At 40.7% G+C, this 23,658-nt stretch overlaps 2 protein-coding genes across 5 annotated transcripts in view; both read right to left on the reverse strand.

Annotated features, from left to right (window-relative positions):
* Positions 1–11,532, reverse strand: part of LOC142144086 (glutathione S-transferase 3-like) — a 134,611-nt gene extending 123,079 nt beyond the window's left edge. Inside the window, exon 1 of the mRNA XM_075202494.1 lies at positions 11,410–11,532. The gene's annotated coding sequence lies outside the window, so the exon portion shown is untranslated. The remainder of the gene's footprint in view (positions 1–11,409) is intronic.
* LOC142144085 (glutathione S-transferase 3-like) overlaps positions 1–23,658 on the reverse strand; it is a 48,219-nt gene that overhangs the window by 9,721 nt on the left and 14,840 nt on the right. The window contains exons 1-3 of one of the 4 annotated variants that reach the window (XM_075202492.1): positions 16,847–16,890; positions 9,711–9,808; positions 6,073–6,124 (exon numbers count right to left, since the gene is read on the reverse strand). In XM_075202492.1, coding sequence (XP_075058593.1) covers positions 6,073–6,124; positions 9,711–9,797 — 139 coding nt within the window. In that variant the 5' untranslated portion in view covers positions 9,798–9,808; positions 16,847–16,890. Of the gene's footprint in view, positions 1–6,072; positions 6,125–9,710; positions 9,809–11,409; positions 11,508–16,846; positions 16,891–23,276; positions 23,496–23,658 lie in introns of those variants that run through there. The other 3 variants (XM_075202491.1, XM_075202490.1, XM_075202489.1) reach the window with 3 other exon arrangements.

Below are 23,658 nucleotides of genomic sequence, written 5' to 3' on the forward strand. Positions count from 1 at the left end.
TGACAGAAAGCTACGCTCATTTTGGGATGATGACAGTTAGTATTCATACTGCTGCAGGATGCCTCTGTAGTAGGAATGGGAACATTCAGGCCAAATGCTGTTAAAATTTTCAATAATATGTAGGAAAATGTGGCATGAGGAGAATATTTCACAGAGCAGTTTCAAAAAAAGCACTCATATCTAGTCTAGAGATAAAAACAAATACTTCACCCCTTTTTAAATATTTCTGTGTGTGCATCTCTCTCTCTGCTTTAAAAGAAAGAGTCTAACAGAATCCAGACTCAATTACAACAAGGCATAATGGTGGGAACCATGACTTGGTGGACCCAGGATAAATGGCATTCAATAAAATGATGCTGAATACAATTTTGATCTTAGCAGGGAACACTGAAATGAACTTGTCTACACCAAAGTGCCTGCAGCAATCATAAACTTGATTATTAAGAAAGAGCAAAGACACCCATTATTCTATTCCTACTGGAACCGTCCCTATTTAGAAGTCTCCTATAACTGCTTAACAAGTCATGCTAGGTCACCGAGAGTGTGTATGTAATACGTAAGAGGGAACAAAAAACTAACATCTAAAAATAACGCTCTCATTATTCACAAATATGTATGTAGGTTATCATTCCATAGTGTGTAGGTCTAAAGGTGGCTGCACAGAAGCTGTTCCCACCACTTAACCTGAACTGCAGTATCATTATTTAATTTAGATACATGTGAGTGGCCAGGTCGGATGAGATCCAGCTGATCATCTCTTAGGACAAGTGGCCAGATCACTTATAGCTTTGTTGTGGTCTGTGATTGTAGTCAGATGATGACAGCACACTTATGCTGATAATGGTCATCTTCTGACCACATTTTCTGCCATGCCAAATAAGGATCCTCTTTAAACAAATAGGATCATTATCTGGAATGGTGGTGATTTTGGGGCCACACACTGTGATATCAGGCCAATTGCTCACTATCTAAATTGTATGGATAAAGCTGTCTGTGGAGAGAATTGTAATCATAGCTCACATGAGATGTTTGTTAATCCCAGTATAATAACTAGAGATGGGCGGGCTCGGTTCCCTGAGATCCGAATTCATCCGAAATTAGCCTATCCGAGTACCGAGCCGAGCAGGCTTGTTACTCTCCCGCCTATTCGGATTTTAAACCGAGGCAAAACATCATCGTGACGTATTCGTATTTCTGAGCTCGGTTCTCGCGAGATTTGAAAAGCATAAATACCAGCCCCCACAGCAATCCATCGCCATGTGATAGAGGGAGAGAGCAGGGTTAGGTCACAGGCTATATCAGCGCAGGGACAGAGCAGTAATTGGACACATTATTGTTTGTATGCAATACCACTGTAATCTTAATACCAGTTGTTACAGCAGTAAGAGGAGGATAGAGGAGGTTTTTGTTCAGTTTCTGGCACTCCAAGTGCTTTTGGGGTGTCCCCCATTCTTTTGCATTAATATTTCTGGCTGTCAAAAATACTGTTTGTCAGCAGTCTTAAAAAATTATATATAGCACTCCCAAGTGCTTTTGGGGTGTCCCCCATTCTTTTGCATTAATATTTCTGGCTGCCAAAAGTCCTGTTTGTCAGCAGTTTCATAAAATAATTTTTAGCACTCCCAAGTGCTTTTGGGGTGTCCCCCATTCTTTTGCATTAATTGTTCTGGCTGTCAAAAGTCATATTTGTCAGCAATATCTAAAACAATTTGTAGCACTACAAGTGCTTTGGGCTCATAATGGATTCAAAGCAGTCCACATATGAGCAGAATCAGCAACCAGGTTCTGTCACCAGTCCTGATGGTAGTGTTCCCAGTACGTCACCTGGGAAGGCGATGTCAAACTACACAGTCTTTTGAAATCAGTCAAAAAAACACACACCCCCAAAAAATTTACCGTGTTCATGCGACAAAGAAGTGTAACTGAGGAAAAGTTAAGTGCCAATAAAAAAAAATTGCCAACATGCCATTCTACACACGCAGTGGCAAAGAGAGAATGAGGCCTTCACCTTTGTCTATTAGTGGCAGATCAAAAAATGTTACCGAGCCTACAAGTGGTGCACAACTACTGTTACGCGTCAAAGCCGAGCTGCAAGATAACAGTAAGGCAGTAGAGGATAATGTTTGCTCTGAATCACAAATGACACCAATCCCTGTGGGGAGTCCATCCAACAGTGGGATGTCTAATTGTGAGCATTCTGTTAGTGTACCTATAAAGAGGGACCCTTTCAGCAATTCTGCTGATGTGTGCATGAACAGCCCGAGTGTAGCCGGTGATACACAAATTGAGGATGCCACTTTGGAAATAGAAGAGGATAAGGGGAAGATTTGTGTAGGCGACCAGGGCGCTAATGAGGATGTTGATGAGGATGAGGTTGTTTGTGTCAGTCCTGCACCAGTGGCAGCAGTTCTGGCACGTGACAAGAAAAAGGCCATTGTCATGCCAGGCCATAAAACAAAAAAATCCAATTCTTATGTGTGGAATTATTACTACCCCAATCCAGACAACAACTATATAGCCATTTCTAGTGTATGTCAAGCCACAGTCAGTCGAGGGAGGGACTTTAACCATCATAGAACCTCGTCTATGTTACGCCATTTGACGAGAGTTCATGGCAAAGTGTTGGGAAAAGCTGAAAGTTCTTCCAAAAAAATTACAAGCACTCAATCATCAGCTAGGACCCTCCGCTCACCGACATCCCGGCGGCTACAAAATACACCCACCACACCATACTCATCAATATCCTCAGTAGCGCTCGGAGTTAGCCCTGCATCCCACTTATTAAGGCTGGATGACTCCTGCACTATTATTGATTCCTCTGAAGAAAGCGTTAGTCCAACTGCTGCTGCTGTTGCTGCTGCTGGGGGTGAATTGTCAGCCCAGAGGAAGGCCAAGAAAAAGAGCAGTCCTACATTTCAACAATTAACTGTGAAACAATCATTTGCTAGAGAAAGCAAATATGACAGCAGTCACCCAGTCGCCAAGCGAATCACAGACGCCATGGCTGCCATGTTAGTGTTAGATCTGCGTCTAATATCCACAATAAACGCAGCTGGTTTTTCACAGTTAATTGAGGTTTTGTGTCCGCGTTACAGAATTCCATCGCGACACCATTTTTCCCGTAAAGCTATTCCACAACTCTACCAAAAAGTGTGTAAAAATGTAGAGATTGCGCTGAAAAATGCCATTCTGCCCACTGTCCACTTAACCACAGATATGTGGACAAGTGGAAGTGGTCAAACCAAAGACTATATGACTGTGACAGCCCACTGGGTTGGTCATTCACCTTCACCAGCAGGAACAGCAGCAGCATGTACACCACTACGTAACATTTGTCACAGGCAGGCCACTCTTTTTTATCACCGGCTTCACTAACAGGCATACAGCTGACAATTTGTTACGCAAACTAAGAGATGTGATTGATACATGGCTTATACCACTTGGACTCTCCCCAGGATATGTCATTTCTGATAACGCCAACAATATAGTGCGAGCATTACAGCTGGGTGATTTCCAGCACATACCTTGTTTTGCTCACACCATCAACTTGGTGGTGCAGAGCATCCTAAGAAATAACCGTGAAGTACAGAAGATGCTTTCGGTGGCCCGTAAGATTTCAGGCCATTTCAGGCATTCTGCCACAGCATGTAGGAGATTGCAGCAGCTCCAAGAGCAGTTTAACTTGCCCTGCCACCAACTTAAGCAAGAAGTGGTAACTAGGTGGAATTCCACCCTGTACATGCTGCAGAGGATGGAGGAACAGCGTAAAGCCATCCAAGCGTATTGCACAAGCCATGACATTGGGAAAGGAGGGGGCATGTATTTCACTCTTGCACAGTGGGGAATCCTTTCAGTGCTGTGCAAGGTGCTGAAACCATTTGAAGTTGTGACGTGTGAAGTGAGTGCAGATTGTGCTAGTTTGAGCCAAGTCATTCCTTTAATTAGACTATTGGAAAAGCAGCTTGAGAAACTGAAGGAGGAGATGAAAGCAAGCAATTCTGCAAAGTATGTTCGCCTTGTCGATCAAGTACTTAATTCGCTTCACAATGATCCTCGAGTTATTATGATCTTGAACTCGGATCAGTACGTTTTGGCCCCAGTGCTTGATCCAAGGTTTAAGACCTACATTGAGTCTTTGCTTCAAAATGAACGAGATGTGAACTTTTGCAAGGAGCTATTGCTCAGCAAGTTGTCCGCTGAACTGGGCCTTGGCTTCTCCACATGTCCTCCTTCAGTTTTTCAAGCAGCTCCTGCTCATAAAAAATTTAATTTTGAAAAAAGAAGCAGGGAAGATGCAGAAGGCAGACCAGAACAATTTAACATCTGGGCTGGTTTGAAGGATTTTTCTAAAACATTTGTGACCTTGCCCATAACTCCATCCAATAAGAGTATTAACATGCAAAGGATGGTGGAGGATTATTTTCAAGAGGTAATTGATATGGAAATGTCAGACAGTCCCTTTCCTTACTGGGAAGAAAAGCAGGCAATTTGGAAACCCATGTACAAACTTGCTTTACAATACTTAAGCTGCCCACCCTCCAGTGTGTACTCTGAACGAGTGTTCAGCACAGCAGGGAACTTAGTCAGTGATCGCCGTAGAAGGTTACTTCCCAAAAATGTGGAGAAAATTATGTTTATGAAAATGAACTACATCTTCCACGAGGAAGGCCTTCACCATCCAAGACATCCAAGCACTGACTGTTCTCTAATGGCGGATTCAAGCGGCGATGAATTGATAGTCTGTGATGATGACGTACACATTGATGAGGGTGAGGATGAAGCTCCAGATGATGACGATAACATCTTTTAAAAACTTTATATGTAAGTGTAGGGTGCAATCTACCCCCAAAAAGGAAAGGGACTTGGGGCATTTCCCTATCACGTACCGTCTTGAAAGGCTGCTGTTTGGGCAATTTCTCCTTAAGGGTAGGGTGTCATACACAGAGTGACCCCAAATTGTCTTTGTCCATTTCTCTTTATATTGTACAGTCTATAATGGCTGAATTTTTTGGTATTTTATACAAGTGGAGGGGGGCCTAGAGAGACAGAAACCAAACTGGCTTTCTCCATTTCAATTAATATTGTACAGTCTATGACGACTGAATTTTTTGGTATTTTATACAAGTGGAGGGGGGCCTAGAGAGACAGAAACCAAACTGGCTTTCTCCATTTCAATTAATATTGTACAGTCTATAACGGCTGAGTTTTTTGGTATTTTATACAAGTGGAGGGGGGCCTAGAGAGACAGAAACCAAACTGGCTTTCTCCATTTCAATTAATATTGTACAGTCTATAACGGCTGAATTTTTTGGTATTTTATACAAGTGGTGGGAGGCCTAGAGAGACAGAAACCAAACTGGCTTTCTCCATTTCAATTCATATTGTACAGTCTATAACGGCTGATTTTTTGGGTATTTTATACAACTGGAGGGGGGCCTAGAGAGACAGAAACCAAACTGCCTTTGTCCATTTCTTTACATATTTAAGTATAAGTGTAGGGTGTAATATATATCCAAAGACGATGGCTGCATTGCCAATATTCATAGATGGAGAGGAAGACCATCTGGTTTGTTTGTCGAATTAATGAAGGCCTACCAGGAATTAAACTGTCTTTTGGATAATTTATTAGCTTTACAATTATATTACTTATCCAAGAAACAGGTGGAGCACTAGATTTGGTTATTTTAGGCCCAAAAACATTGATTTTTAAACAAAATAGCAAAACAAAACCAAACAAAACCAAAACACGCAATGACGGTTTGGCAAAACCAAAACACGACGGTAATCCAGATCCAAAACCAAAACACGGTGGGTTAGTGAGCATCTCTAATAGTAACCCACATGTGCAAACAGACATGTTCAAGACAAGAATAGATGTAATACATGCTTAAAATACACCTTTAATCTCACATACTCAAAACTAAGATGATATATTTACTTTCCAAAAGATGATTGCATATTTTATCTATAGCAAGTAAAAGAAAAAAAAATAACACATTCTTCATAAGTGCTAATTTTAGACAACTAGTTTTGGTCATTTATAGAGTAAATATGTAATAAAATATACTGTACATTTGAGCAACTTTTCATATTCTTCCTTTGAGTCATACAATTGCTCATCAAACTGTGAATAAAAGAAAAGAAAACAAAAAGAATTACATTAAATCTGTCAACATTTGCACAAATGGGGCCTGATTCACATTCAGATGTACGTACATTTTTGTGGACTATCTTGCATGAAATAGCTCTGTTTACACCAATAAACGCAATTTATGTCTGATCTCAAATGACACTACTGCCTTTGACTTGAGAAATAGAATGGGGGACTGAAGGGGCGGACTAATATAGGCCATGTACAGTAAGGATATACTAAAACATACAAAATACAGGCACTAAAAGATCATACACCACTAAGATAACTGCTAGCTATCTGCAGCTCCCACCTGGCCATCTGCTGAGATTGCCAAACACAATATGTGAAAAAAATAAATATAAAATGGGGAAGCGCTGATAATGTAGCAATTTATTAAAAAATAAACAAATATTAAAAATCAACCTTAATAAAAACAATACATTTCATTCATAATTATATCAGAATAATCCAGAATGACATATAACAATATAAAGAATAATGCCTGCATGAACACCTTTACATATACCAGCTTGATATATCTCCCTGTCGATTGCTATGATGAAATGAGCTGATGTAATAGGAGCTAAGCGCTTATAGGATCTTATTTGCTCCAAATAAAAATAAAGCTCCATCTATTATTATATATTCCTCAGGAGCCGCATGCACAAAAATATAGATCCGCTGGCTAATAGAATAATAGTTCAGGCTTATTCGGTCCAATAGTGAAGACTCATAATTGAACCTGTGGGGATAGGCAGTGTGTTGGAATTAAATATCTCACAGAGACAAAATAGGAACTTCTGTGAATAAGTCAATTAGGACGTCAATTGAACAGCCAAACAGTGTTAACAGATTGCACTTAGCTTTAAAATTGCGTCCGGATACTGATCGATCCAAAATACTGCACAGATGCACATCAAACACATTCGATGAAACCGTGATTATACTCTCGTCAACTCAAACTTAATCTTTCTAAAACAGAGTTAATAATATTCCCACCCGCCAACAAGAGCATACCTGACATTTCTATCTCTGTTGATAACATGACCATAAATCCCACCCCACAAGCTCGCTGCCTAGGTGTAATCCTTGATTCACACCTATCCTTTGTTCCCCACATTGACTCTATATCTAAATCATGTTACATACATCTAAAGAACATTTCCAGAATCCGCACATATCTCACACAAGACACTGCTAAAACCTTAATTCATGCACTAATCATCTCCCGCATTGACTATTGCAATTCCCTCCTTACTGGTCTTCCCAAAAACAGACTCAAACCCCTAAAATCTATTTTGCATGCTTCGGCAAGACTGATTTTCCTTGCAAATAGCTATTCCTCTGTTGAATCACTCTGTATGTCTCTACACTGGCTGCCTGTCTTCTACCGAATCCAATATAAAATACTTTTACTAACCTACAAGGCCATCAACAAAGCTGCACCAACATACATCTCCTCTCTTGTCTCAAAATATCTCCCAACTCGGCAACTCCGTTCTGCAAAAGATCTGCGTCTCTCATCCACCCTCATTACATCCTCATATTCCCGGTTACAGGACTTTTTTCGGGCTGCACCCACTCTATGGAACTCTCTCCCTCGCACAATAAGACTCTCCTCTGTTCTACAAACTTTCAAGCGTTCTCTGAAAACCTACCTATTCAGACAAGCTTATAATATTCCTCAACCACCATCTTAACCTCACTACCTTTAGCCTGTTACACAATTTCACAGAAGACAACTACCCCCGGACCAACATTGTTGTGTGGCAGGATCATTTAGCTTATGAGTCACCTTACCTTTGCAGTCTGGCTGGGCCAAGATGCAAAATGTATACTTAACCTCATGTGTCAATCTCCCATTGTCCCATAGATTGTAAGCTTGCGAGCAGGGCCTTCTCACCTCTTTGTCTGTTTTACCCAGTTTGTTTATTAGTTTATTACGTTTGTCCCCAATTGTAAAGCGCTACGGAATATGTTGGCGCTATATAAATAAATGATGATGATGAATGATGATGATTATACGGAGAAACGCGCCAAGGGAATTGTGTTTTCGGAATCCCGATTGTTAGCACGTGGACCTGAGTTTAATCGAATGTGTTGGGTGTACATCTGTGCAGTATTTTGGATCGATCAGTATCCGAAGACAATTTCAAGGACTCTGTTGAAAGTTAAGTGAAATCTTCTAATAAATAAATAATAATAATAAAATAATAAAATAAATAAATAAAATAATAAATAAATCTTCTATTACATCAGCTCATTTCTCTATAGCAATCGACAGGGGAGATATACCCAGCTGGTATATGTAAAGGTGTTCATGTAGACATTATTCATTTTATTGTTATATGTCAATCCGGATTGACAATAATTGGGAGTATTCCGATATATCTATGAATGAAATGTATTGTTTTTATTAAGGTTGATTTTTAATATTTTATTTATTTTTTAATAAATTGCTAAATTATCAGCGCTTCCCCAGTTTACATTCATGTACAGTAAGGGCATTCACACGCTGATGCAGCTGATTCAAGACCTCTGTTTCTCGTAAGTATGCTTGGTTTCACCCGTTTCATTTGCACCCACTACAGGGCAGGTGTGAGTGCCGACTGATAGTGATGACTGACACGGCTTAGTCTTTGTTTTTAAAAGTGCACGTTAAAAACTTCACATATGCGTGCCACTAGATAGCACAGAACATGTGTATGCAAGTATGATAGACCATAATACCACATTGCATGTACAGTAAAGCATCTATAATTATGTATTTAATGTACATAAATTATTTTTTTTTTAAAAAATCCATCATTTTATTAATAATTATACTGTTAAGAGATGGCCATTTATTTATTTATGCACATATGCTTAAGCATACTGTAGTCTGTTCTGTCTACGAAAGGCAAGTACCGTTTCAAAAAAGCGTACACCCAGATTCAAATCGAAATGTATCTTGAGATCTGTTAGGATTTGAATGTGGTCAGAACTATACGCAAGTTCTGTGCTCTTTTTTAAAGCGCAACTTGCGTACAAGCTGCATCAGAGCATGAATAAGGCCCATCTTGTCTATATTCAATCCTGCAATCAAACATTTCACTGCTGAGCCTGAATGTAAACACCAAGCTGGAACTAAACCAAGATCAATAAAAAAAAACTTGTTATTTCGATTCATGCAAACAGAGATTTTCTCCTTATAAATACTACATTTTATGATAAGTACATTTACAGCACGTTAACAAAATTATCATGAGATGTCTTCCTAGGTTTTATAGACCAGGGTTGGTTGAACCCTCAGCTGGGAAGTGTCACCTGTGAATGAAGAGTGAACTGAAGGGAAAGTTGGGATCATTGATCGCTATGGAAAAAACTATACTCACTGGCCATACAGGAAATGCAGGACTGAGCACAGGCAAAGCTTAATCCCCCCTCCCAATTATTTTATTCTACAGCCTGTAAAATGATAGGTTTACCATACAGATCACTGAACTTTAGCTGAAGTTCTGCTCACAGTTTTGTGTGGTGAATACCAGTCATTCCGGGCCCACATGCTTGTGACTTTACAGCCTAGTATTATACTAACCGCAACTCCAGCTGCACTTAGCAGCCACCTGACACACTCCATTCTACCACGTCCATTGAAGTAGTGAAGTTTTGGTTTTGCAGCCATGATTACTTGCCCTAAAAACAAGCAATATGTAGAAGATTTATAATGTAATTTGACATAGAATTCCCACATAAATATAATTTTGTATGCTTAGAACATTATGTTAACATACAATGAGGTAAACATTAAGCGATATTTACATTTAATTTATCTTTCCAAAATGACAATATCATTTTTCTATTATAGAACCAGAAGGTCTGATGAATTATTTTCCCCTCTCCTTAGCACTGGCATTAAGGAGAGCCTGTCAGATAAAGAAGGAGTGAGATGGATAGGAAATGTAAATAAAAAAAAGTCAGTAGCATTTTGGAAGCACATAAGAAGGAGAACGTTTTAAGTAGTGTTTCACTTGGTTATACTGCTTATTTAATTCTTTTTCAGCAATGACTACATACATGTAAGAGCATACTTGCCTACTTTCAGTAGGCGAGGTCCGGAAGAGGGGCGTGACTAGAGGGCGGGAGGGGGCGGGGCACCTTGAATCGCGTCATTTTGGTCCCACCCCCAGGAGTAAAATGACGTTTTTCCACGGGGGGCGGGGTAAAAATGACGCGATTCACAGAGAATCACATCATTTTGCAAAGGGAATTTCAGGATGCAGGAGAATTGCCAGCTCTCCTGGGAGTCCGAGAGACCAACCTGAATTTCGGGAGTCTCCCGGACTTTCTGGGAGAGTTGGCAAGTATGTGTAAGAGGTTTTGTAGTGGGTAAGATTGGAAGCAGCCTGTAGCCAATTAGAAGATTATAAGGCTTTCAGGGATGGTCCAGTAGCTAATCAGAGCATTCCAACATTCATACAATGTTGAGAGCCAATAAATGCAGCAACAATAACATATCTTTATAAAACACATTCATGTATGATGCAGCACTAATACATGCAATTTACTAATATATTAGATTAGAGCTTGTTAAGTCAGGCCCACTTTTAAAATATCAACATACAAAATTAATTCAACCTAAGGTCTGATACTGCTCACACTGGAGCTCACTTAGAGGTGGTCACATATACGGCCAGAATGTATGTATGGCGAAGACACACGTAAAAAAGCACATTTACATGCAAATGTTTAGTCTGAAGCATCTCAAGATGTGTCCACCTAAAACAGTAGCATTATTGCCAGGTATACGTCAGTGGTAACAAAAGCGTATACTTCTGCCCAGGATAGCATAGAATAAGTAAAGATAGAGTAGTAGAGATGTGGCTAGACAGGGTTATTAGTAAAGGCTAAAGTCACAAAATTTGCACACAATATAATCATGTAATCAAGTGTAATACACAAGAGAGAATAGTGTCTACACTGCAACTGTCTACAATTTCGCCAGAACCTATTTAAAAAAATAAAACCCCTGTGTTATTAAATACTATCTAAAGTTAGAATTTGGACAATATATTGTGACAGAGGTTTAGAAAATTCAAGCTTCCCTAGCCTTATCCTGGGACATTGTAGCAGATTAATCAATATTATTAATCAATTCCAAGAATTTACTTTTGATGTCCCTTTGTTTATTTCAAGAAAATATAATACAAACTATAAATGCATGAATGTATGTACTAGTCTGATGCTTTGATATCAGTGAGTAGAATAATTCAAAAGAGGAAAGGAGCAGTACTTACTGTTGGAGCACAGTGAACGTGTAGCATCAAATTTGGCAATCAGGGCAGTTATATAAGGAGGGCTGTAGTGACGAGCGGCTTTGAAAGTACAGGAAGGACTTTACATTTCAGTTTGGGAGTCTATAGGTGGCAAGTGTCAGATCAGACACAGCAGTGAAGAAGATATGCACTGGGTGTGGGCAAGTCTGGCAGTGGCAATGAGAATGATAACGGTTTCAAAGTTAACTCCAATTTAACCCCTTTTTTAAGGATATCAACCCCTCCCCAACTGGTTAAACATCTGTGCTTGCATCTCCTGCAGCCTCACAATTCTTGAGAAATTGCAGGATTCAACGAAAATATTTCCAAAAACAGGAGAAATGAGCGTCACCCCCAGAAGCAAGCATGAATTTTTCCAGGATTGCAGAGGTCCATACAAGAAAACACTCCCACCAAATTGAAAAATTGCCATGCTCATGCACATAGCACTTTCACAGGAGACGGATCCAGCAACGACGGAGAGGGTTAAGCTGGATCCAATTATAAAATAGCAGTAACCCCACCCTGAGATGGCATTACTTTACTACCAAACAAAGCTTTTCACAGCTTAATAAATTAACTAGTGCTGCTGTCAGGGCTGCCATCAGAAACTGTGGGGCCCAGTACTAATTAATCTGGTGGGGCCCCCCTCCCTCCCTGGGTCCAGAACTAATTAATCTGGCAGGGCCCCCCTCCCCATACATGCGCCCCCTATCCCTCATCGCAGTACATTCCCCCCCACTCCCTCATCGCAGTAAATGTTCCTCTCCCCCCAAAGTAAATGTCCCCCTTTCCCCTTCCCGCAATCACAGTAAATGTCTCACTCTCCCCTCCCCCCCACAGTTAATGTCCCCCTCTCTCCCCACTACAGTTAATGTCCCCCTCCACCCCCCCACAGTTAATGTCCTCCTCCACCCCCCCAACAGTTAATGTGTGTGTGTCCCCAATCACAGTTAAGGTGCCCCTCTCCCTCCCCTCCACAATTAAGGTTCCCCTGTCCCTCCCCCCTTCCACAATTAAGGTCCCCCTCTCCCTCCCCCCTCCACAATTAAGGTCTCCCTCTCCCTCCCCCCTCCACAATTAAGGTCTTCCTCTCCCCCCTTCCACAGTTAAGGTCCCCCTCTTCCCCACTTTCTCTCCACAGATCAGGTCCCCCAGGCTCTCCCTGTTCCCCGTCTCACTCCACAATTATGGTTCCCCAGGCTCTCCCTCTCCCCCCTCCCTCCCTCTCTTCCCCCTCAAAAAAAATAATAGCTCATTTACTTACCTTCTGCTACGCGATGCTGCAGCTCTGCCTCCCAGTCACTGATATACTGGGAGCCTATCAGAGCCTGGGAGGCAGAACTGCAGCATCGCGGAGAAGGTAAGAGAAAAAAAGGGGAGGCACGGTCGGTGACTGCGGTGCCCAGGGACAGTCCAGGGAGTCCGGACAGACGGAGAGGTCTGTCCGGGCCCCCTAGTCTGTCTGGGCCCCTCACAGCAGTACTGGCCATATCCCCTGATAGCGGCCCTGGCTGCTGTCGCCATAGAGGTCTATGGGGACAGCAGTAAGCTCAGTTAATTGGGTTAAGGCCACTGTCAACTATCTTACATAGCAAAAAAGCTGTGAAAGAGCCTTTTACTACCATTTACATAGGCATTTTGGCTTCTTAAATAGACCCCCAAAATCTCTAGAATCACAGCATTATTAAAAATGAAGCCCTTAACCTGAATGCAGATAAACACAGCTGCTTGTCACGAAGCAGGCACTGACATTACAGGGTTAATTTTTGGAAGGTTGCTCAGGCAGATCAACTTCCTCTAGTCACCAGGATTTCCCTCCCACCCTCCACTTTTTTCTTAAGTTAAGATTAAGTTAGAAGAATTCAAAGAAAAAGGTTGGCAGGCAGGAGAGGTTTTACAATCAGCGACTAATTCATACTGTGCTACCGCTGATTGGCGACACGTCACTGCTCCTTTCGAAGCACCCTGGCTCTTGGTACCTCTGTGAGAGGACCCCTTGACCTGCACTGTGCGCGTTCATCTTGGGGAGCCCAGAGGGGAGTGGTCACGATGACGCCAGATTTAGCACCGGCCGATCGTAAAGGACTGGGTCCTGGGACCAGTGGTTAGTGCCTGTGGGCCATACACTGTTCGGTTTCGCTATTAGTTGTTAGCTGATTGAATGGCTCTCGCCGCCACCCTTTATAGGTTAATAATAATAAATAAATACTTTTATTTGCCACTACAAAGTTGTCGTGTCTTTATTCGTAGTTAAGATTTAGAGTGTTAAGATTAACTTTATTAAGGTATGGTGTAATGCTGAGGGAATCAGCAGTATGCAGTTTATGATGTATTTCTGCTATGAGCAGATGTTATTGGATACAAATTAAACAGACTGGCAGAACTAGTCAGACGGCAGTTTAATAAAGGACACATTTTCTGGTAAAAAAATAAGATAATAATAATAAAATAAGATGGCATGAATGAAACCGACCAGAAGAGCAGCCCCAGCTAGGTAGTATGATGACAATGTAACAAAGAGATAACGGTGGGCAAAGCCCAGTGTTACTTCTGCCAGGAGATGGCATTGGATGATGTGGTGGATTATAACATGGGTGGGTGCGACATAAAGTAGGAGCCCAGGACCCAGAGCAGATAAAATGGGGCGGATGTGTGGCAGTAACTTTTTTTTGTTTTGTATATGTCAGTCTCTGCTCATAGTTTAGTTGTAGAAGCTTAGTTTGTACTGGTGTTTACCAGTTGAGGTGTGTGTGTATAATTACTCTAAACTTTAAAAACGGTCAATGTCATCTTGTAAGTATTTCAATGTGCTGAAATAGATAAGAGACATAAATGGTCGGAGTTAAAACTTCTGTTTTATTCATTTATGTTTTATTTGTGTAGAGCGAAAGCTACAGGAAAAAAATTGTAATTCTAACAGGGTGGAAGTATATAAGCTGTATAAATGTAAAATACTTTTTTTGCCCAGTATTGTGCAGAAATGTGGCTCCTTACAAATCTACAAAAATAATAACAATATAATTATTATAATAATAGGTTAAAAGATCCTATTTAACAAAGCCCCTGGGCCAGTGAAGACTTTTTGCCTGAGGTAGCCGACGAAGCTTCCTTTAATGCTTATTGTTAAATTTGGTGGTAAAAGATTTTAATATTAAGAATGAATAAATAGACCCTTAAGTCTATTTCTCCAGTTGTTGCTAAATGACATCTCTCAGTTCTAAAGAATGCGACCCCTGTGATATTATTAGTTAACTAAACTTATTACCAAATATAAAATATCATATATTTTGTACATGTTTCAGAATAATTCTTACACATTGTTTTGCCAAACCTGATCTAATAGGTTGTACATCACACTAAGATTACAGTGTTACTGTAATAAACACTAAAAAAAAACTACATATTTATCAAAAAAAGCCTCATTTCTTTTCATGGATGTAGTTACTTGTATCGGTTGTAGTGCAAGTCATGGTCACATGACAGTCAACTCATTAACATAATTAACCCTCTGTTTAATAAGTATGCTTATATAAGACTGATGCCAGGGAGGATTTACTGATGAGTAAAATGTTTTCCTGTAGGAGTATAAAGCTATATAATTTGTACAAGGTTTGACATCTCACACTTAGCCCTACCCAGGCCACAACATTGTCTTGTGTCAGCATATAAAGGCTCATATTAGTCATGGAATTTACCAAGGATGTTCCAAAGCCACAGTGATTCCAAGCGTATTTAACACAAGGACACTATGATAAAAATATTTCCCTTTATCATTAACCTGACATATACTTGTGCAGCTATAATTTATAATGTGTGCACTATATAAAACATATTTGAGGACATTCATGAAAACTAGGAGGTCTAGTGTTTGTCCATATAAATGCTTCGCTTATCAAGCTGGAAAACCACCCTAAGTCAGCCCTTTGACATCCCTGATTGAAGTCAATAGAAGTAATGATTTTCATAGCCAATTTCATAATTTTAGACCAATTTATACACATATTGGTGTGAGTAAGGCCAAAATGACCCAAATCCTAATTAACATCTGCTAGGGATCTATGGGAAATCTGGTCGGCCAATAGGTGGCAGTGTGCTTGTATCTGCTATTGTGTGCAGTCAACAGCCAACCTCACATATTGTACCCCATAGTGGATCTGTCTAATTTGACTGCACATTTGTGTGTGGCCAGACTAGAGCCAACTGCATGGTAACTGGACTGCAGTTTTCAGGGGATTAAAGCATAGGAATAGTATGAGGCTATTTATTAATGGAGTACCACAGCAGATATCTCCACATCTTCAATCACAAATCAGGTCCCCATAGGTGTCTGTGGGGACTGCGATTTTGCACTAATTATCAAGCTCCAAAATTAAGAGCTTGATCCCGTTAGTTATTGCCATCTGAAGATGGTTTTAGCAGTTATAACCTATGGGGAAAGCATCACAGGAGATGGATGTTAGGATCACTCCCTAGTAGGCTTTATGCTCTCCCCATCGCAAATTCTGCCTGGCCATAGAAACCTGTAAGTAACGTGATCGCAATTGTGATCAATGTATTATAGATTGTTCGCTGAGATATATCTTCTATATGTGCACCATAATATTAGAAATGGTAAAAATGGCTTTCAAACATTTCTATCATTAATGTAACTGTGTATTTCAAGTTACAAAATGTGTGTGTGCTAAATCATATTTTCTTAATTAACAGATGCTTTATTTCTTGACTTGCATTCAACATTGAGTTATATGTAATATTAATGTGCTTTAGTAAATGATGTAGTCAGAAATTCTAATAATTTTCAGTGCATTTAACAACATTGAATTACATAATGTAATGTAACGAACCAATGATGAGGAGCTTATAATAATGTCCTGGGCAAGGAGAAACATGCCTATGATACTAGTATTGTTCAGTCACCAAGGAATGGTTATATCAGGTTTCTAGCCTAATATTACTGCAGTATAATCCCACGGGTATTTTATATCCCTGGGTCTTTCTTCTTCAATGACTGAATGTATGATCATAGGCTCAGCTGTATCTAATTCATGCTCTCTGTAAACTCGACATGAACAGGAGAAAAATGCGATTTATATGTAAGAAAGTCATCGCAATTGTACAATATTTATCTGACAAGTGTGATGGTTTCATTCACATACGCGATGAGTGCGTTGTGTTATATTTTGTGTCCATGTTTGTCACTACCTAAATCACTATCAATAATATCAAATGAGCATATTTATTAGAATAACAGAAGACACAAGCAGTCACTAACATTTCCAAACTCTAGCCTAACAATATTTACATATTAACAGTTTTTCCTGTAAAAAGCAGAAAAAAAGTTTTACAAGCATCGTCAATCTATCTTGAGCATGGAACTAAGCAAATAGCTGCATGTACATTTAAAAGGAAAGCTTACCCTATATCCAAGTAAACAAGACCAAGACCATAAGATGTGTACGATCGCTCGCTGCTAGTGCAAGGAATGAGTGAATGACTACTGTACATAGAGGGGTGAGGTCCAACCCACCAATCCCCTTGTGCCATGTTGGTAGATTTGTATATTGAAGCACACACTTTGCTGAAGGTCTGCTAGATGAAATAATCAGATAAGTAGTTCATGGAGAGACAAAGGAGAAATCCTACTAGTGTAAGTAATAATTGTTGTTACAGAAACAAAATGACCATTTTCAAATGTTGCCATAGTGTTAAGAAATCAGGATTACTAGCCTAGATATTATGCTCTGTTTTCCTAGACTTTATGGATGTGAGTGTGATTTGGTGTAACATCTGTCACCGCATTGAGGGAGGGACCGATTATGATCCTGTATGCGCAAGGGTGAAAGATGTGACCTTAAAATTGGCATCCTATCTCTTTCCTGAACGTGGACTACAAGACCCTTTCCAAGGTACTAGCCAACAGGCTAAAGGTTGTCATTGGGCAGATTGTGCATCCAGATCAGACTTGCAGCATTTCTGGTCACAGGATGGCCGATAGCCTTGCGCTGCTGAGGGACACAGTCCATTACATCAGATTGCCATGCACATGTGGCCCTGGTCAGTCTTGATCAGGAGAAGGCCTTTGATTGTGTTTCTCATGAATTTATTCATAGGGCTTTGCGCAGGTTTGGTTTAGGAGAAATGTTTTGTTCATATATTAACCTAATGTGCCTTGATATTTACAGCTCAGTGTTGGTGAACGACTGGAACACTGACCTCTTTCCTGTTATGTCTGGGGTCAAACAAGGCTGACCTCTTTCACCTCCCCTTTGTTTGCTGTATATAGCTATTTGTGATGTGCATCAGACAGATTCCAGGGTTAGGCAGCATCATCAAACCAGGTCCAGACCGTCTAGTGGCCAAGTGCTTGCTCTATATAGATGACGTCACGGTCTTCTGCGCTGAACAGCGTTCAGTGATGGTACTCGACAAGACCTGCGAGCTCTTCAGCCAAGCTTCAGGGACTAAGGTTAACTGCAGGAAGTAAGAGGAGATGCTCTACGGGCAGTGGAATCCGTCAACCCCCATTGCATTCCCCTTCACAATCAAGTTAGACTTCATCAAGATTGTGAGTTTGGTGTGGTGGAGAGGAGGTGGCCCTGAAGTGATGGAAATAAAGACTTGCGACTGTGAGACAGAAAATTGATTTGTGGAGCCTCAGAGATCTCACCCTTGAAGGGAAACCACTGGTGCTGGGCAACGAGATTCTTCCCGTGCTGCAGTACACGGCCCAAGCTTAGCCACCTCTTGCTGCGGTCTGCAAAACCATCACGAGGACAGTCGTCCACTTCATCTAAGGCCTCAAAATGGACAGATTGAAACAGTCTGTTATGTACAAGGAGCTCCTCAAAGGCAGGAAAGGGATACCAGATATCCACACCATGCTGCAAACCTTCTTTGTAACTGCATCCGCAGGACATTTATTGAAAAGAACACTTGCTCTGCTGGGAAATCCAGGTCTCGCTTTTTCCTGCTGCCTCTTTGGAGGGTTCTTGGCTGGGACAAGTGGGACAGCTCCTTTCCCTACAACTGGATTGCACCTTGGATGTTGGATAATTTGTGAGGGAACATAAACAGGAGGACCTTAAACCAGACTTGCGGAAGCCAAAAACTAAAGATGTTATAGAGTCTGTTATAGGGCTCCATGCTGCTACAGCTATACATGTGTGGGAGAATGTGACCTCTGAGAGACTAATAGACATAAAACCATTGCATGTATGGCTATCCAGAGGGGTCTGCCTCTTAAGACAATTATGCACTCCCGGAAACTATGCAGATATGTTCACTGCCCCTTCTACAATATCAGAAGGGAGACAGCGTAGTATATTTTTTTTGGCCCTCTGCACAGGTATTATGTCACAAAGGCCAATGGAGTGAAGGGTGTATAGGAGAAGAGAGTGATCGACAGTGTCAAAAGCAGCAGAGAGGTCCAAGAGAATGAATATGGAGAAATGACTCTTTTAGAGCTAGATTTACTAAGCTGCGGGTTTAAAAAAGTGGGGATGTTGCCTAAAGCAACCAATCAGATTCTAGCTTTCATTTATTTAGTACATTCTACAAAATGAAAGCTAGAATCTGATTGGTTGCTATAGGCAACATCCCCACTTTTTCAAACCCGCAGCTTGGTAAATCTAGCCCTTAGACTTTGTAGTAAGTAGATCATTGATCACTTAAGTGAGAACAGTTTTAGTGGAATGATGGATGCTGAAGAATGATTGCAGAGTCAAGAATGGAGTGAGAGTAGAGAAAGTGAGACAGGCGGTATATTAGTTGCTCAAGTAGTTTGGAGGCAAAGGGGAGAATAGAAATAGGGCGGTAGTTGGAGAGAGACACGGTTTCTTTAGAATTGGTGAGATGAGTGCATGTTTAAAGGAAAATGGAAGTGTGCCAGTGGAGAGGTTGAAGAGGTGCACATACAGTGGGAATTAGGGAATGGAGTAGTTAGGAGAGAATAAGGTCGAAGCGGCAGGTTGTATGGTGAGATGATTAGATAAATGCAGTGACTTAGTCTTCTGTTACTAGAGAGAATGCATTAAGGGTGGGTTGGTGAGTGTATGTGACGGTGTGTAGACTGGGTGAAATCTGGCATGAGGAAATACTTTATCTTGCCGAATGGCGGCGATAAATGACAGCAACACGAAGGTGGAGAGGATAAAATAGACGGATAGTTTGGACTTCAAAATGAATAGGGGGAGGGTTCAGAGGGTATGACTAGGAAGGTGCAGCTTGGAGAAAGTGGAATGCCTACTCCACCACCTTGTCTGTTTCCGGGTCTATGAGTGTGGCTGAGGGAGAGTCCGCCACAGGAGAGAGCTGCAGGGAATGTAGTGTCAGAGGATGTGAGCCAAGTTACTGTAAAGGCAAGGTTGAGGGATTTAGAAATTAATACATTATGAATGGATGCAAGTTTGTTACAAACAGATCTGGTGTTACATAGCGCACATGAGCTAGGAACAGAGGGTAGTGCAGATATGTGAATAAGGTTGGCAGGATGGCAAGTACAGGGTAGATTGAATTGAGTGGGGTGGAGTGAGGAGCAGGAATAGAGAGTGGCGATTGTACGGTGTACAGGGATAGGGGAGATGGACCAACCTTCTGAACAACAATACTGTCAGGATTTGTGTTCTGGGAACTGTATCCTTGTACATTGGCCTCTTCATATACCGCTGAGATGCAGACAGTATTATAAATCCTTGTCAGGGTTCTGAACATACAACATGATTGAAAAATACTAAAGCATTTGCATGCTTAGCAACCCCTGATAATCATGCTTTCAGGCACCTACCTCAGATCCCTTAGGAAGCCACCAGAGGAATATTAATAGAATTGTAATAAAGAAATGACAAGCTAACAATCATACACAAAAAAAAAAAAAAAAAAAAAAAAAAAAAAAAAAAAAGACCAAGAAGCTGCTACTCAGTCAGTTGAAAGGAAAAGTTCTCCCACAGGAGTCTCCCCCCCCCCCTCCCCCAGAACAATAGAAGCGTACACTGTTTTGGGTGCTCAACCCCTTCCTCAAGTACAGTTTCTTCTAAATACACCTTTTAAAAAGTATAAACGAAGTTAGTTACCCACTAAGCAGGTATATTCATGAGTGATGAATTGTTTTATGTAAAATGAATTCTGCAATTAGCCTGCGCCAGTTATTATGGGAATGAAGCCGATTCAATAGGACTCTGCTAGCTGAAACAGCTAACAAAAATTATCTAGGTTTTATTCACAAACTTCCTAATAGAGACACTACAGAAAAAAAAAAAAAAAAAAAAAGTTTAAAAAGGTTAAATTGAATGAACATCAATTTCACCGAACCACCTTAGTGTCATTAACACCAAATGTAGCAACATTCTTAATAAGCACCTGCAAGCAGGGCTGTCATCAGGGGGGAGGGGGGGGGGGGGGTATGTGGGCCCTGGCTCACACTGCACACCATCGATTATTTTTTTTTTCATTCCACTTCTTTATGCGTGGTGGTTCAGTGGCAATGCTGTGCAGACAGCCTTTGCGATCTGTGCATGGGCTATCGCATACTACTCACTGTGGCTACAAACTGTAGTGCAGTATTCTATGAATGGATTGTGTGTTCGTAGTGAGTAGTATGTGATGTAACAGCCTGCGCAGGCACCGCAAAGGCTGTCTGCACAAAATCACTGTAGGTAGTGGCTAGATCATCTTCACCGTGTGACATCACAGGTCATGTGGATGCAGCAGTCACATGGTACACAGTGCAGAAGCTGCTGGAAATCTGTTCCTGTGCTGTCACTGGGAGAAAAAGGTAAGGAGGCATGTGGGCCGAGAGGGAACGCGTGCGTGTGTAAGGCATGTGGGCCGAGAGGGAACGCGTGCGTGTGTAAGGCATGTGGGCCGAGAGGGAACGCATGTGTGCACATTATAGCAACACGGGCTAATTTTACACATTTAAAGTGGAAACGAACAGACATAACTGTTATACGGACACTTAATCTGCAATACAAGATAGTTTATTTAGATCAATATATATTTGTGATTACTATTAGCAGAAGTGTGTCAAGCGTGTACCAGACCAGAAGATATGTGGGATAGTTGTGATAGAAAATTCTGTTCATAAACATGTCAAATCTCTTGTCAATAATCTGACTGAAGGACTCTGCAATCATACTTTCTCTGAAATGGCTGATAATAGCTTGTACTGTGTTGCATAGAAAATGTAACTACAATGTGAAATATTGTAAAAGAATTCTTTCAATATACTACCATTAATATTCCCATTCACAATATTTGAGCATTTATAGAAAGTGACATTTAATCACTTCAAGGTTGTTCATTGCATTTCTACATTGTCACAGTGCAGCTACTGCTCTAAGATAATCAGGGCCTGATTATCCAATAGGCTCACTAGGCTACAGCCTAGGGCACTAACCTTTGGGGGGAGGGGGTGGGGGGGGGGGTTTATGGAGTGGAAAATTGTAATAGGGAGATGTATAAACTGAAAATCATTTTAAAGAGCCAATACAACAATTTTACATACAGTAAAGTGAAAAGATGGTAAAAGATTAAACCTTTTTCTCTTGCGTCCTATGAGGGACGCTGGATATGCTATAGCGCGAGTTGACAGGAGTTTTGGCACTTTTATATTTGCCTCCAAAAAGTGTGAGCAATCCACTGGGGTGGAGGGCCCTGCCCGTTTCATTTGTACCGAGCCCCACAATGTCTGATGGCAGTCCTGCCTGCAAGAGGTCACTAACATACAAAAACTAACATTGTGAAACAGTCTCACTTCTGCTCCTAGTTGTGCATGACTCAGGTAACAGTGTGCACTAAAAAAAAACAAAAAAAAAAAACACAACACTGCAGGCAAATTTTGTGAGTAGCTCAGATTGGTTAAAACCAGACAACAGATTCTCAGCTTGCCCTACTTGAGATTTCTAATGTCACAATAAACATTTTTATGCTACGGTTGTTATTTTAACACTTCACCATATAATTTAAGATCTCTGCTTAGAACACGAGTAGAATTACTAAAAAGGTTATTTAATTCCTACAGAAAAACCATTGTGCAAACTTTATTGCAAGCACATTATAAACAAATCTACCTATCCCATGCTAGTTGGGATTGGGTACGAAATGTTGACAATGACAATGCCGACATTCAGAATGTCAACATGTTCGTTAGGTCGTCAGGGTTCAAACATCGACATGAATGTCACAGGTTGTGATTATATATATATATATATATATATATATATATATGTCACAATGTTGACAAAGCATTAAATTTAAACCGGCAATGTAAAAACCCAGATGAAAATGTTAGACAAAAGAGGACTCCCTCCTTCCCCAAGCCACAAAACAGCTTAAACAACCCTAGTGCTGCCAGCTAGCAAAAAATGGGGATCTCCCAGAAGGCTTTGCAGCTGGGGCTGGTGTTATAGTAGCAGAGATGTCTGGAGTGTGGGGTCCCTCTGCAATAATGACAAACCAGCTTCAGGCCTGTCAACACGGGGCTGGATTCACTAGAGAAACTGAAGTACATTCTGGCCCAAAGTGGTTCAAGGCATTTTTTCATGTGAATAAGTGGCATTTTTGAAGGGTTAAATGACTGAGCCACTGGTTGCTCAGACATACCATGAACGACGTACTGTCCTGAATTTAATAAAAGTAGACCCAGCTCGAATCCTGACAGCTCCAGTACTCCAGCTAGAGCTCTTCATTGTTAGAAATGGTGCAGGGGGAGGGGCTTCTACTGAATTGCAACTCAGGGAGGAAGTTGTTAAAAGAGTGACTTGTGCCAAAATGGACTAAATTTTTATATAAAAGACTATTAAAGATAAAAGCAGGTGTGGAGATTTAACATTTAAAGACAGACAAAAAGATATTAGAATATAAATTTTAATGTAAATCACAGCTATGCAGATTACACAGCATGCTTCAGTTTCCTGGAAAGTACACCAGCGCATTTCATTTTCACTTTAGCTGTAAAGAACCCTCTTCACAGTTTCTACATACACTGCGTCGGCCATCGGCTTTCTTTGACTCCCCGGCTGTAGGAACTTATTTATTGTCGGGATCTCACTGATTCTCTCTTTAAAAGCCTAAAGAATAAAGAGAAGAAACTCAGTTTTACAATGTTATGTGACAAACAATAAAATGGTTGTTGGGGTTCTCATTTTCCAGTTTTACCAAATAAAGAAATCAGTATAACGATACAAATAAATATAACTGAATATTAAACAGATGTACAATATTTCAATTTGT

The sequence above is a fragment of the Mixophyes fleayi genome, chromosome 3, assembly GCF_038048845.1.
Source record: "Mixophyes fleayi isolate aMixFle1 chromosome 3, aMixFle1.hap1, whole genome shotgun sequence".
Taxonomy (NCBI): domain Eukaryota; kingdom Metazoa; phylum Chordata; class Amphibia; order Anura; family Limnodynastidae; genus Mixophyes; species Mixophyes fleayi.